The sequence below is a fragment of the Lithobates pipiens genome, unplaced genomic scaffold (assembly GCF_037356315.1).
Source record: "Lithobates pipiens isolate NorthernLeopardFrog02 unplaced genomic scaffold, aLitPip1_a1.2 Scaffold_22, whole genome shotgun sequence".
Lineage (NCBI taxonomy): Eukaryota > Metazoa > Chordata > Amphibia > Anura > Ranidae > Lithobates > Lithobates pipiens.
In genome coordinates this window covers 138,106,544-138,122,904 of record NW_027507784.1, presented here as the reverse complement: position 1 = coordinate 138,122,904, position 16,361 = coordinate 138,106,544, and the positions used below count along the sequence as shown (strand labels likewise).

Below are 16,361 nucleotides of genomic sequence, written 5' to 3'. Positions count from 1 at the left end.
GTCCACCTAATGCAGCTTCCTATGATAGTGTGGCAATGATGTAACACTAACCCTGAATTTATCACAGTTGTCTCTCTAATATAGGCTTTTTTTGCCAGCATTACAGTGGGAGGAAAAAATGTTGCAGGGGTGAGAATATAAGTAGTGTCACTACTGATTCACAAGCTTGTAGCTTGTCAGTCAGCATCAAAATGTCCCTTCCGCCCATAGCTCTTAAAGGGCCATTTAAAAAAAAAACATTTTAAATGACAATTTTTTTTAATTATTGCATTAAGTGTAAATATGAGATCTGAGGTCTTTTTGACCCCAAATCTCATATTTAAGAGGTCCTGTCATGCTTTAATTTCCTTGTAATAGGAATAAAAGTGACACAATTTTATTAATTTTTTTTAAAAACAGTGTAAAAATAAAAAGTAAAAGGTAAAATAAATAAGAACATTTTTTTTTTTAAACACGCCCCGTCCTTCCAAGCTCGCGTGCAGAAGCGAACGCATACGTGAGTAGCGCCCACATATGAAAACTCTGTTCAAACCATGCATGTGGGGTATCGCCACAATCAGTAGAGCAAGAGCAATAATTCTAGTACTAGACCTCCTCTGTAACTTAAAACATGCAACCTGTAGAATGTTTTAAACGTCACCTATGGAGATTTTTAAGGGTAAAAGTTTGTCACCATTCCACAAGCAGACGCAATTTTGAAGCGTGACATGTTGGGTATCAATTTACTCGGCGTAACATTATCTTTCACAATTTAAAAAAAATGGGCTAATTTTACTGTTGTCTTATTTTTTAGTTCATAAAAAAAGTGCATTCTTTTCTAAAAAAAAAGTGCACTTGTTAGACCTGTGCAAATAGGTGTGACAGAATGTATTGAAACGACCGCCATTTTATTCTCTAGGGTGTTAGAAAAAAAATGTATAATGTTTGGGGGTTCTAAGTAATTTTCTAGGGAAAAAAAACTATTTTTAACTTGTAAACAACACAAGAGGTTCGGTCCTTAAGTGATTAAAGCAACCTACATATATACTATATATATATATATATATATATATATATATATATATATATATACAGATTTTCTGTGGCTATTCTTTTTAGGTGTAAGGTTAAATACTCAGATCCAACAATATAGGAATTGTTTTTATATTTGCAACGGGCAACTTGTACAACATTGCCATCTTGTGGATATTTAGTTTTAATGCAACATGTCGGAACTGCACAAGGAATAGAACATACATTTTTTAAGGGCTTAATTGTAATATGAATACTGCGATTAAAAGGGTATTTTATTTATTCTCAATTTTGTTGCACCAATCTTTCTCCCATTATAAGCAGAAACAAAGTTCAATAAGCCTTTCAGTTTGCACACTGTTGCAATATACTAAACAAGGGTAGGACAAGTAACATGGTTGTTGCACTAGAAAGTGAAAGTCTGGCATTACATATATGCTATCCATTTATTTCAAGCCACACTAAAATGTTTGTCCTGCCATTAAGTAAAGAACAGCGTAGGGTTAAAGAGGAACTTTACTCAGCCTTACTCCCCCCGATCCTATAAAAATCACTAACAGGCGTCCTTGTCTTAAAAAAAAAAATACTCACTAGACTATGGAGTCCAGTGTTGTCTTGCTTCAATCAAAAGTACTTATTTTTCCCTTCCATCTTTAATGGAAATCCATTGCACAGAACCCAGTAGGCATTGCCAGATCCCAACACATGTGCAGACAAGTCATGGAGGACTGGTAGAGGCCCAACACCTCCTAGGATGGCTACATAACACATCCCAGGAGGCAATTTGTAAGATATCGCGCATGGGAGGAGTGGAAGGCCTAATGTCATCCTGGCCTAGTCCAAGATTTAGCAAGTAAAGAAAAAAAAAGTTTTTCAAATAAATGTATTTTTTGCTAATGTGTAAGAGGGAGTGGGGAGAAAGTGAGAATCAACATTTTTACATCAACGTTATTCTAAGCATTTATGTCAAGGCTGTATGTCTGGTAATGGAGCAAAATATTAGCTGTATCTATTAAATCACAACTGAGACAGAGGGCAATTATAATAATTATTATAATATATAATAATAAAAAGGCTCAACTTTGTTTTAATTAAATCAATAAAACTGATATCTCTCTTAAATAATGCACTGTACTAATAAATTCTACAAAAATGCACATAAATTCAAATAAAACTAAGATATATATATATATATATATATATATATATATATATATATATATATATAGCAAAAAATATAAATAAAAAAAATATATAAGTAACATGTATATAGGTATCCACACTGTTCGATGTTAATGAACCAAAGTCTGCAATCATATCTAAAGCCGCGTACACACGGGCGGACTGTCTGGCCTACTTAATCCGCCGAAACACATTTCAGCGGACAGTCCGCTCGTGTGTGGGCTTCAGCGGACTTTTTCAGCGTGCAGTCTGGCGGACTAAGTATTTCGGAATGTTGGAAATACTGTCCGCTGGACTCGCATTTCGGCAGACAATCCGCCCGTGTGTGTGCCAGTCCGCCGTACTTTTGAAATGAGCGGACTTTTCCCGCCCGGAGAAAAGTCCGCTCATTTCGAGCGGGTATCCAGGTAGGCGGGGCCCGCGACGGAGACGTCGCTGGCCCCGCCGCCTGGTATGGACTTAAAGGGGAATCCCAACGCCGAAAAAAATCGTCGTGGGGGTCCCCCCCAAGTCCACAACAGACCCTTGTCCGAGCACGCTACCCGGCCGGCCAGGAAAGGGGGGCGAGCGAGCGCCCCCCCTCCTGAGCCGTATCAGGCCGCGTGCCCTCAACATGGGGGGGTGCCTTGGGGAAGGGGGGGCGCGCGGCCCCCCACCCCAAAGCACCTTGTCCCCATGTTGATGAGGACAAGGGCCTCTTCCCGACAACCCTGGCCGTTGGTTGTCGGGGTCTGCGGGCGGGGGGCTTATCGGAATCCGGGAGCCCCCTTTAATAAGGGGGCCCCCGGATACCGGCCCCCCACCCTATGTGAATGAGTATGGGGTACAATGTACCCCTACCCATTCACCTGTGAAAAAAAGTACAAAAAAAACACAACACAGGGTTAAAATATTTTATTGCACAGCTCCGGGGGTCTTCCGTCTTCGGGGGTCTTCTCGCCGGACTCCTCCGCTATCTTCTTGTAGCTCTTTTGCTAGCGGAGGAGTCCGGCTTTCTTCCTCTCCGCCGGCCTCTTCTCCCGACTTCGGAGGTCTTGTCCTCCTCTTCGGTTCTTCTGCCGGGCCACCGCGCCTTCTTATAGCTCTTTTACAGGCGGTGGCCCGGTCTTCTGTCGCTGCCGTCGCCGCCGCCTTCCGTTCTTCTTCTTCTTCTTGACGTTGGGGTTCCCCTTTAAGTCCATACGAGCGACGTCTCCTTCGCGGGCCCCGCCTACCTGGAGACGCGCTCGAAATGAGCGGACTTTCCTCCGCGTGTGTGGGCGAGTCCGTTCATTTCAAAAGTAGGGCGGATAGTATGGCGGACTTAGTCCGCCGTATTAGTCCACTCAAAAAGTGCCGTGTGTGGGCAAGTCCGTTCATTCGAAAGTATGACGGACTGTCCGTCGGATTGTCTGACGGACTAAGTTGGCCAGACAGTCCGCCACGTGTGTACGCGGCTTTAAAGTCACTACTTCATAAATGACCTATCACTAGTTTACAAAGTTCCAATCATTCCAAAACAAACAACTAATATCCAAAGTGCTTCTTCATGCAATACCCTAAAATCTTCATATAATCGCAAAACCCTGTCTCCTTCACTCTGATAGACAGACACTCTCCGGACACTCTCTGGTTCAAATTATCTACTTTTTTCCCAAAGATAGGCTAATAAAGCTCTGAGCTGCAGTAATCCAGGCTGGATAAGCAAATATTGCTCCCCCTCTTTCTCCATGGCATTTGTATCATAAGAGCATGGAAAAAAAGAGTGTCATAGAAAGTGTGTGATATGGATAAAATCCAGTATTTTTTTGAAACAATTAGGCATACTCATAAGCAAACACACAGTCTGCCTCTAGGCTTCTTCTCCCTCTGTTCACTGGGGCTCAAGCCAGCTACCCTGCTTCTCAGCATGCCTCCCAGATCCACATCCAATTGCTGCTGTCAATGTCATTTTCCAAATTGCTTACTGATTTTCCTCCTTTCCCATTTTGCAATTCAGCCTATTTATGAAACCTTGTTTAAAGGTGAAGTTTCAATTTTTAGTCTTTTGTTCTCCAATATTTGATCCCACCATACTGTAACGATTTTTTACATATTGTTAAAATGTGTTGTATAGGGATGAGCCGAACACCCCCTGGTTCGGTTCGCACCAGAACTTGCGAACGACCCCCGCGTTCGGTACGAACGTTAGAACCCCATTGAAGTCTATGGGACTCGAACGTTCGAAATGGAAAGTGCTAATTTTAACGGCTAATATGCAAGATAGTGTCCTAAAAAGGGTTTGGGGACCTGCCTCCTGCCTCAGGGGACATGGGTCACTGCAAAAAAAAGTTTTAAAAACTGCCGTTTTGGCGGGAGCACTGATTTTAATGACGATTAAAGTGAAAAAAAAAAGTGAAATATTCCTTTAAATATGGTGCCTGGGGGGTGTCTGTAGTATGCCTGTGAAGTGCCACGTGTTTCCCGTGTTTAGAACAGTCCCTGCACAAAATGACATTAAACGGAAATAACACCATTTAAAACTGCTTGCGGTTTTAATGTTATATCTGGTTCCTGCAATATGGTTGAAAATCATTGAGAAACATGGCATGGGTAGCCCTCCCTGCCCATTACCAGCCTATTTGGGTCTTGTACGCATATTAAGGGGAACCCCGTACCCATATTAAAAAAAGGAAATGCGTGTGGCCCCCAGGCCCTATATACTCAGAACAGCAGTATACAGGCGGTGCAAACAAGACAGGGACTGTGTAGGTTTGTTGTGTTAAGTTGAATCTGTTTGTCATTTTCAACCGGTACATTTTTAAAGTGTAGCTCCAGTCAAAAAAACTATCTTTAAGCTTTTTGGAAAACATAGGGAAGGGTTATCACCCCTGTATAATTTGTTTTGTCGTCCATCTTTTTTCATCTCACTTGCTGCTGTCTCCTTGCGTTTGCAAGTAGGAGATGTTTGTAAGTTGGATGTTTGAAAGTAGGGGCCTGCCCTATATTATAGCGGTATGTACTGGGTACAGAGCACGCAGACAGCACGCACTATCTCCTAACACTACTGACTGCAAGCTCTATTATTAACCACTTGTTAGCCCAATGTTTGCATAAAGTGAAAGATGAAGTTATGCTGAGTAAATAGATATCAAACATGTCACTCTTCAAAATTGCACATGCCCGTGGAATGGCGCCAAACGTCGCTACTTAAAAAATCCCCATAGGCGACGCTTTAATTTTTTTTTCACTGGTTACATGTTTTGAGTTGCAGAGGAGGTCTAGGACTAGAATTATTGCTCTCGCTCTAACATTCTCGGCGATACCTCACATGTGTGGTACATGCGAGCACATGGGGACATGGGCGCTTTAATTTTTATTTTATTTTTTTATTGTTCATTTTACTTTATTTATTTTAGTTTGACATTTTTTTCCCCAAAAATATATTTTTGATCACTTTTATTCCTATTACAAGAAATGTAAACATCCCTTGTAATAGGAATATGGGGTGACAGGTCCTCTTTACAGTGAAATCTGGGGGGTCAATATGACCCCACATCTCACCTCTAGGCTGGGAAGCCTGAAATAAAAAATAAAAAAAAGATTCTGGCTTTGATCGTACTGGCGAGTTGGTAGAAGCACCGGAGGGCGGTGAGGGGTGGGGGGCGTCTATGGCTGGGTATTTCAGGGTATCACCGAGTATGGCTGGGTATCTCTGAGTATGGCTGGGTATGGCAATTCATGGCAGGGTATTACAGAGTATTGGCGGGGTATTGGCGGGGTACTACAGAGTAATAGCAGGGTACTGCAGAGTATTGGGGGGTACTACAGAGTAATGGCAGGGTACTGCAGAGTATTGGGGGTACTGCAGAGTAATGGCGGGTACTGCAGAGTAATGGCGGGTACTGCAGAGTATTGGGGGGTACTGCAGAGTAATGGGGGTTACTGCAGAGTAATGGGGGGTACTGCAGAGTAATGGCAGGGTACTGCACTGCAGAGTAATGGCAGGGTACTGCACTGCAGAGTAATGGCGGGGTACTGCAGAGTAATGGCAGGGTACTGCAGAGTATGCACTGGTATTGCAGAGTATTGGCAGGGAATTGAGGGGTTAAATTCGGTGAGCAGCGATGTGGGCACTGCAGATGCAGCCCACATCGCTGCTGACACCGATCTCTTTCCCCTCCGCTGTACCGATCGGTACAGAGAGGGGAGGGAGGAACAGGCGTCATAACATGACGCCGGTTTGTTTCCAAGTGATCACTCCGTCATTTGACGGAGCAATCACGTGGTAAACGGCCGCTATGAGCGGCCGTTTACCGTGATCCGTGATGCGACCCGGCGGTCACGGATGCTCTCGAGTGCGCACACCTCGGGGCACGCGAGAGCAGAATTCTGGGAGGCCGTTAATTAACGGCCTCTCAGAGTTAAACAACCGCCCTGAAGCCGTTAATCGGCAATGGGCAGTTATTAAGTGGTTAAAGCTAGATCACTAGCTATATAGGTGAGGTGAATATAGTGGTGTATACTGCAGTCAGGGCACAGACAACAACCACTACACAGCAGCAAGATAGGAAATCAGCCAAAAACGATTGGTGTGTACTGTGTTGAAGGTACACAGAACACCCACTGCTTCAGATGCTAAGTAACACACTACACGAGGCCACCTCAAAGGCGGCCTTATATAGTGTGGGGCGTGCACTACACAGCCTGAGCTATGATTGGCCACAGGCAGGATGCCTGTGGCCAATCATGGCTCTCCTCGCTGCCGGCGCTGCGATTGGCCAAGCATGCGGGGTCACAGTGCATGCTTGGCCAATCATGGGGCAGCAATGCACTGCGCCACCGCAGTGCATTGTGGTCCGCGCGCGCGTCACTCGAATTTTGACGCGAACGGCCCAAACGTTCGGAATTCGCCGAACGGCCGAACAGCCAATGTTCGAGTCGAACGTACGTTCGACTCGAACACGAAGCTCATCCCTAGTGTTGAATATATAAAGTGGAAACACTGGAATTGCACAAAACAGCAGTGGTATATATCATTGTTCCTTTCCTACTGTAAAAGTTTTTTGTTTTTTGTCCTGGTCCATATATTTTTTTCAAACCTTTCACCATATTATTCAGTATTATTCTCCTCTTTTAAAGGCCAATTCATCTAAACATCAGTTTCTGGCACCAGGAAAGTTAGTCTATGTTTTCATAGGATCTAATACTGTCTCCATTAATTTTAACACATTTTCTTCCTATTAGGTTCCTGCACTTTGTGGGATTGATACCAGAATGCTTGCAAAAAAGATTCGAGACAACAAGGTACTCTTACTTTTGCTTATTTAAAAGGATATTATTATCTTTTACTGTGTCTAGCACTAAAGAATGCCAACAGCACATATTTAGACATTTGCAGTTCTTAAAAACCTACTAATTCTGCCAAGTGTAGGTGCAAAATGTTCAATGTGTCAACCTTGAAATGCAAAATAACATTTTCTAACTGCATTAAAATCTAAACAATAAAATATGTACAATGCTCTGTGTTATTGGTATTCAAAAAAACAGTTTCAAGGTAGGGCCACTGGAACACTTTTTTCAGTGGGATCTGGAGATATAATGAAGTGGGGATGCTGACATATTTATTTTAATGCATATAGCACAAAACAATCAGTTCTACTGCCTAGGAATAGTGATGGACGAACTTCCGACGGGACGTTTCGCGAACGCGAAACGCGAAACGGACACAAACGTTCGCGAAAACGACCGTTCGCCGCGGGCTCCATTGACTTCAATGGGAGGCGAATTTCGCAAACCTTTAGGTCGAATTTGCGGCCACGGGGTAATTATTAGGGGGTAGCACGTAGTCCCACCACCTGGACAATAGCATAATACATGTATGAGGTGAATTTGGGATCGATAACTACAAGCATTTTTTTTTTATTTGGGAAATTGTTCTGACAATTCAGGACTATGGAGCTAATGAAGGCAATGGAGGAGAGGGAAGGTCAGGGACCAGGGTAGGCAAACAAGAGGGTGCAGGAGATACAGAGCACTGACAGCAGCACCGTAATACAGAGCACTGACATCAGCACCGTGACATACAGCGCTGACAGCAGCTCCGTGACATACAGCGCTGACAGCAGCTCCGTGACATACAGCGCTGACAGCAGCTCCGTGACATACAGCGCTGACAGCAGCTCCGTGACATACAGCGCTGACAGCAGCTCCGTGACATACAGCGCTGACAGCAGCACCGTGACATACAGCGCTGACAGCAGCTCCGTGACATACAGCGCTGACAGCAGCTCCGTGACATACAGCGCTGACAGCAGCTCCGTGACATACAGCACTGACAGCAGCTCCGTGACATACAGCGCTGACAGCAGCTCCGTGACATACAGCGCTGACAGCAGCACCGTGACATACAGCGCTGACAGCAGCTCCGTGACATACAGCGCTGACAGCAGCTCCGTGACATACAGCGCTGACAGCAGCTCCGTGACATACAGCGCTGACAGCAGCTCCGTGACATACAGCGCTGACAGCAGCTCCGTGACATACAGCGCTGACAGCAGCTCCGTGACATACAGCGCTGACAGCAGCTCCGTGACATACAGCGCTGACAGCAGCTCCGTGACATACAGCGCTGACAGCAGCTCCGTGACATACAGCGCTGACAGCAGCTCCGTGACATACAGCGCTGACAGCAGCACCGTAAGCAGCCCCAGGAGGAAGTCAGCACAGCACAGGGATGGTGTGATCCCCTCATAATAAGAACCCCCAGGAGGAAGTCAGCACAGCACAGGGATGGTGGGAGCCCCTCATAATAAGAACACCCAGGAGGAAGTCAGCACAGCACAGGGATGGTGGGAACCCCTCATAATAAGCAGCCCCAGTAGAAATATGACACCGCTCAACCTCTTCAAAGAGGAGGGTAGGGGCATATAGTACGGTGTGCTTTTTTGGGTCAGGGAAGTGAGCCAAATGAATTAAGAAGGTCTGTGTGCTTGATTCCAAAAATTGTTTATAGACATATACATGGTCTACTGATCACATGTGTTGAATTCCTCCGAGATCCATGCCTCATTCATTTTTAGAAATGTGAGGTAGTTAACACTGTGGTGAGCTAGGCGAGTACGCTTATCGGTCACAATCCCCCCTGCTGCGCTGAACGTCCTTTCGGACAGGACACTGGATGAGGGGCAAGCCAACAGTTCGATTGCAAATTGGGCAAGCTCTGGCCAGAGGTCAAGCCTGCCCACCCAGTAGTCTAGGGGTTCATCACTCCTCAGAGCGTCCACATCGGCCGTTAACCCAATGTAGTCGGACACCTGACGGTCTAGGCGTTCCCTGATGCTGGATCCGGATGACACCTGTCGATGGGTCGGCTGAAAGAATGACCTCATATCCGAAGTCACCAACACATCTTCAAACCGGCCTCTTCTTGCAGGCGCTGTTGGATTGGTACCCGCAAATCCTTCTCTGGGAGTGGGAATTGCTCCTCTGCCAGCGCACGCAAAAGCAGAATGCAGCATTTCTCGAAGCAAGGCCTGGAAGTGCTGCATTCTGACAGCCCTCTGCGACGGCGGTAACATTTCCGCCATTTTGTGTTTGTACCGGGGGTCTAAGTACGTTGCCACCCAGTACTGGTCCTTGACCCTCATGCTTTTTATACGGGGGTCCCTATTAAAACACTGGAGCATGAAGGCCCCCATTTGCACTAAAGTGGAAGCGGTGTGGTGGCCTGGCTCCTGCTCATCATCCAGGATAATGTCGTCCTCTTCATTCTCCTCTCCCCATCCTCGCACAACAGGGATCCCAGAAAGGTTTAAAGCATGCTCTTCTTGCTCCTGCTCATCCGCCCCGGCACCATCCTCCTCTGACTCCTCATCAGACTCCTGTTGTTGACTTGTCTCAGATAGAGTAGCCCCCCCTGGGAATTCATCCAGCATTGCGACTTCCTCATCTTCCCGCTCCTGCTCCTCCACAGCCTGATCAATGACACGACGCAATGCACGCTCCAGAAAGAAGGCATAAGGTACCATGTCACTGATGGCGCCATGGCTGCGACTGACCAGTTTGGTGATCTCCTCAAATGGCCGCAGAAGTCTGCATGTGTCGCGCATGAGCAGCCACTGGCGCGGTGAAAAAAAACCCAGCTCCCCAGAACCGTTTCTTTCGCAGAGTTCATACAGGTAGACGTTAACTGCACGTTTCTGCTGGAGCAGCCTATCAAGCATATAGAAGGTTGAGTTCCATCGCGTCGGGCAATCGCAAATAAGACGTCTGACCGGCAGATGGTGTCGCCGCTGAATGTCAGCAAGGCGAGCCATGGCCGTGTAAGATCTTCTGAAATGGGCCGAGATTTTCCTTGCCTGCCGCAAGATGTCCTGGACCCCAGGGTATTTGACAAGGAATCGCTGCACGACCAAGTTTAAGACGTGTGCCATGCACGGCACGTGCGTGATTTTGCCCTGTTTCAATGCGCTAAGCAGATTGGCACCGTTGTCACACACCACTTTACCAACTGTCAAATTGAGCGGTGTTAGCCACTCATCTGCCTGTGAACGCAAAGCTGAAAGGAGTGCCGGGCCAGTGTGGCTCTTTGCTTCCAGGCACAACAGACGCAGCACGGCATGGCAACGTCTCACCTGGCATGTGGAATAGGTTCTGGGGAGCTTGGGCGGTGCAGTGGAAGAGACGCTAGCAGCGGAAAAGGAGGAGGCAGCTGAGGAGGAGAGGGAGGAGGATGGAGTAGGAGGAGGAGAAGAAGAGTCAGGCCTGCATGCAATCCGTGGCGGTAAAACCAAATCTACACGGGTGCCACGGGTTACATGCTTGACGGCCGTCAGAAGGTTCACCCAGTGGGCAGTAAAACTGATATACCTTCCCTGCCCGTGTTTGCTAGACCACGTGTCTGTGGTCAGATGTATCTTGGCACCGACACTGTGTGCCAGAGATACATTCACTTGCCGCTGAACATGGCCATATAGCTCTGGGATGCCCTTCTCTGAGAAATACTTCCTTCCTGGGACCTTCCATTGTGGTGTTCCAATGGCCACAAATTTGCGAAAGGCCTCCGAGTCCACCAGTTTATATGGCAGTAGTTGGCGGGCTATGAGTTCTGACAAGCCAGCCGCCAACCGTTGGGCAAGAGGGTTATCCGGCGTCATCATTTTTTTACGCTCAAACATTAGGCCCACGGAAGCCTGCCTTTTTGCAGAAAAATGTGAGCTTGGCGTGATGGAAGGTGGAGTGGAGGACAATTGTGAGGAGAGAGGAGAAGGAGAAGTAGAAGACGAGGCTGGACGGTGAGAGCCTGCAGTGTGGCTTTGTGTGTTCCGTTGCTCCCACTGGGCTCGGTGATGGCTGCTCATGTGCCTTCTTAAGGCGGTCGTCCCTAGGTGAGTATTGGGCTTACCGCGACTAACGCGTTGACTGCAAAGATTGCAGATGGCAACGCTATTGTCAGCAGCGGACACGTTAAAAAAAGCCCACACTGCGGAGCCATGTGCCGGTGTCCTGGGAGCGCCAGATGTGACCGTACATGGTCGATGACTCGCTCCTGATACATTTGCAGTCTGCTTTGTCCCTGCTGTGCAATGTAAGTCATTGCTGCTTCTCCTCCCTATCTGCTGGTCCATATCTCCCTCTGAACTCCCCTCCTCTTCCTCTCTTGTGGGCACCCACGTGACATCACTAGACACGTCATCATCAACGTCACCTTCCCCACCGCTATAAGTAGAGTAGGCAGCAACACCGGGGACCAACCTCCTCCTTGGGCTGATCTGGGTACTGGCGTCAGACTGCTGAGTAGCGCTTGTTGCTACCTCCTCTTCCTGATCCAATACCAAGAGTGGCTGCGCATCAGAAATGTCCTCTTGATATGGATCGGAAAATAATTCCAGTGACTCAAGCGGAAGGTATGTGGTGGTGGTGGTGGTGGTCGTGTTGTTGGTGGTAGTGTCTTTGGGGGTGCACATAGCAGAGAGTGAAGAAGAGGGTGCAGATCGAGAGGATGAGGAGGGTGCAGAAGAGTAAGGCTGAGCGAGCCACTCAACCAAGTCTGGTGCATCCTTTAAAGTAATTGAACGCACCTTCTGCAACTTCCCACTTTGGCTCAAGCCTGTTGCTCCTGCCCTACCCCTACCACCCCTGCGGAAGGGCCTGCCTCTTCCTCTGCATGTCATTTTTTAAATGACCCTGTGACAAAACTCTTAGTCCCTATACCGCTGAAGGACTGCTGCAGTATAGGTGAGCGGTCAGCAGTGGTGCACGTCAACCCTATCTATTGTGGACCGATAGCGGTCCTTACAGAACAGCAGACTGTACCGCACTCAAGCCTATGTACCGTAGCACCCTATACCAAGTTACCAGTCCTTATAAGAACTTTTGTGGACCAAGCAGGTTGTGTATTAGTGTTTAGCAGACTGTACGTCAGTCCCTATACCGCTGAAGGACTGCTGCAGTATAGGGCAGCGGTCAGCAGTAGTGCACGGCAACCCTATGTATTGTGGACCGATAGCGGTCCTTACAGAACAGCAGACTGTAACGCACTCAGGCCTATGTACCGTAGCACCCTATACCAAGTTACCAGTCCTTATAAGAACTTTTGTGGACCAAGCAGGTTGTGTATTAGTGTTTAGCAGACTGTACGTCAGTCCCTATACCGCTGAAGGACTGCTGCAGTATAGGTGAGCGGTCAGCAGTGGTGCACGTCAACCCTATCTATTGTGGACCGATAGCGGTCCTTACAGAACAGCAGACTGTACCGCACTCAAGCCTATGTACCGTAGCACCCTATACCAAGTTACCAGTCCTTATAAGAACTTTTGTGGACCAAGCAGGTTGTGTATTAGTGTTTAGCAGACTGTACGTCAGTCCCTATACCAATGAAGGACTGCTGCAGTATAGGGCAGCGGTCAGCAGTAGTGCACGGCAACCCTATGTATTGTGGACCGATAGCGGTCCTTACAGAACAGCAGACTGTACTGCACTCAGGCCTATGTACCGTAGCACCCTATACCAAGTTACCAGTCCTTATAAGAACTTTTGTGGAACAAGCAGGTTGTGTGTTAGTGATTAGCAGACTGTACGTCAGTCCCTATACCGCTGAAGGACTGCTGCAGTATAGGTGAGCGGTCAGCAGTGGTGCACGTCAACCCTATCTATTGTGGACCGATAGCGGTCCTTACAGAACAGCAGACTGTACCGCACTCAAGCCTATGTACCGTAGCACCCTATACCAAGTTACCAGTCCTTATAAGAACTTTTGTGGACCAAGCAGGTTGTGTATTAGTGTTTAGCAGACTGTACGTCAGTCCCTATACCGCTGAAGGACTGCTGCAGTATAGGGCAGCGGTCAGCAGTAGTGCACGGCAACCCTATGTATTGTGGACCGATAGCGGTCCTTACAGAACAGCAGACTGTAACGCACTCAGGCCTATGTACCGTAGCACCCTATACCAAGTTACCAGTCCTTATAAGAACTTTTGTGGACCAAGCAGGTTGTGTATTAGTGTTTAGCAGACTGTACGTCAGTCCCTATACCGCTGAAGGACTGCTGCAGTATAGGGCAGCGGTCAGCAGTAGTGCACGGCAACCCTATGTATTGTGGACCGATAGCGGTCCTTACAGAACAGCAGACTGTAACGCACTCAGGCCTATGTACCGTAGCACCCTATACCAAGTTACCAGTCCTTATAAGAACTTTTGTGGACCAAGCAGGTTGTGTGTTAGTGATTAGCAGACTGTACGTCAGTCCCTATACCAATGAAGGACTGCTGCAGTATAGGGCAGCGGTCAGCAGTAGTGCACGGCAACCCTATGTATTGTGGACCGATAGCGGTCCTTACAGAACAGCAGACTGTAACGCACTCAGGCCTATGTACCGTAGCACCCTATACCAAGTTACCAGTCCTTATAAGAACTTTTGTGGAACAAGCAGGTTGTGTGTTAGTGATTAGCAGACTGTACGTCAGTCCCTATACCGCTGAAGGACTGCTGCAGTATAGGTGAGCGGTCAGCAGTGGTGCACGTCAACCCTATCTATTGTGGACCGATAGCGGTCCTTACAGAACAGCAGACTGTACCGCACTCAAGCCTATGTACCGTAGCACCCTATACCAAGTTACCAGTCCTTATAAGAACTTTTGTGGACCAAGCAGGTTGTGTGTTAGTGATTAGCAGACTGTACGTCAGTCCCTATACCAATGAAGGACTGCTGCAGTATAGGGCAGCGGTCAGCAGTAGTGCACGGCAACCCTATGTATTGTGGACCGATAGCGGTCCTTACAGAACAGCAGACTGTAACGCACTCAGGCCTATGTACCGTAGCACCCTATACCAAGTTACCAGTCCTTATAAGAACTTTTGTGGAACAAGCAGGTTGTGTGTTAGTGATTAGCAGACTGTACGTCAGTCCCTATACCGCTGAAGGACTGCTGCAGTATAGGTGAGCGGTCAGCAGTGGTGCACGTCAACCCTATCTATTGTGGACCGATAGCGGTCCTTACAGAACAGCAGACTGTACCGCACTCAAGCCTATGTACCGTAGCACCCTATACCAAGTTACCAGTCCTTATAAGAACTTTTGTGGACCAAGCAGGTTGTGTATTAGTGTTTAGCAGACTGTACGTCAGTCCCTATACCGCTGAAGGACTGCTGCAGTATAGGGCAGCGGTCAGCAGTAGTGCACGGCAACCCTATGTATTGTGGACCGATAGCGGTCCTTACAGAACAGCAGACTGTAACGCACTCAGGCCTATGTACCGTAGCACCCTATACCAAGTTACCAGTCCTTATAAGAACTTTTGTGGACCAAGCAGGTTGTGTGTTAGTGATTAGCAGACTGTACGTCAGTCCCTATACCAATGAAGGACTGCTGCAGTATAGGGCAGCGGTCAGCAGTAGTGCACGGCAACCCTATGTATTGTGGACCGATAGCGGTCCTTACAGAACAGCAGACTGTACTGCACTCAGGCCTATGTACCGTAGCACCCTATACCAAGTTACCAGTCCTTATAAAAACTTTTGTGGACCAAGCAGGTTGTGTGTTAGTGTTTAGCAGACTGTGCGTCAGTCCCTATACCGCTGAAGGACTGCTGCAGTATAGGGCAGCGGTCAGCAGTAGTGCACGGCAACCCTATGTATTGTGGACCGATAGCGGTCCTTACAGAACAGCAGACTGTAACGCACTCAGGCCTATGTACCGTAGCACCCTATACCAAGTTACCAGTCCTTATAAGAACTTTTGTGGACCAAGCAGGTTGTGTGTTAGTGATTAGCAGACTGTACGTCAGTCCCTATACCAATGAAGGACTGCTGCAGTATAGGGCAGCGGTCAGCAGTAGTGCACGGCAACCCTATGTATTGTGGACCGATAGCGGTCCTTACAGAACAGCAGACTGTAACGCACTCAGGCCTATGTACCGTAGCACCCTATACCAAGTTACCAGTCCTTATAAGAACTTTTGTGGACCAAGCAGGTTGTGTGTTAGTGATTAGCAGACTGTACGTCAGTCCCTATACCAATGAAGGACTGCTGCAGTATAGGGCAGCGGTCAGCAGTAGTGCACGGCAACCCTATGTATTGTGGACCGATAGCGGTCCTTACAGAACAGCAGACTGTACTGCACTCAGGCCTATGTACCGTAGCACCCTATACCAAGTTACCAGTCCTTATAAGAACTTTTGTGGACCAAGCAGGTTGTGTGTTAGTGATTAGCAGACTGTACGTCAGTCCCTATACCAATGAAGGACTGCTGCAGTATAGGGCAGCGGTCAGCAGTAGTGCACGGCAACCCTATGTATTGTGGACCGATAGCGGTCCTTACAGAACAGCAGACTGTACTGCACTCAGGCCTATGTACCGTAGCACCCTATACCAAGTTACCAGTCCTTATAAGAACTTTTGTGGACCAAGCAGGTTGTGTATTAGTGTTTAGCAGACTGTGCGTCAGTCCCTATACCGCTGAAGGACTGCTGCAGTATAGGGCAGCGGTCAGCAGTAGTGCACGGCAACCCTATGTATTGTGGACCGATAGCGGTCCTTACAGAACAGCAGACTGTACCGCACCCAAGCCTATGTACCGTAGCACCCTAGACAGACCAAGTTACCAGTCCTGATAAAGAGCTTTGTGGAACAAGTGAGTTGTGAATGATTAGCAGACTGCAGCAGAAGGGCAGCAGTCAAGTATAATATTCTTTCTATATTTGGAAGAAAG

General features: G+C 47.5%; 1 protein-coding gene across 1 annotated transcript in view; it reads left to right on the top strand.

The window, feature by feature from the left end:
- Positions 1–16,361, top strand: part of CPS1 (carbamoyl-phosphate synthase 1) — a 179,499-nt gene that overhangs the window by 21,921 nt on the left and 141,217 nt on the right. The window contains exon 5 of the mRNA XM_077448349.1: positions 7,399–7,458. Coding sequence (XP_077304475.1) covers positions 7,399–7,458 — 60 coding nt within the window. The remainder of the gene's footprint in view (positions 1–7,398; positions 7,459–16,361) is intronic.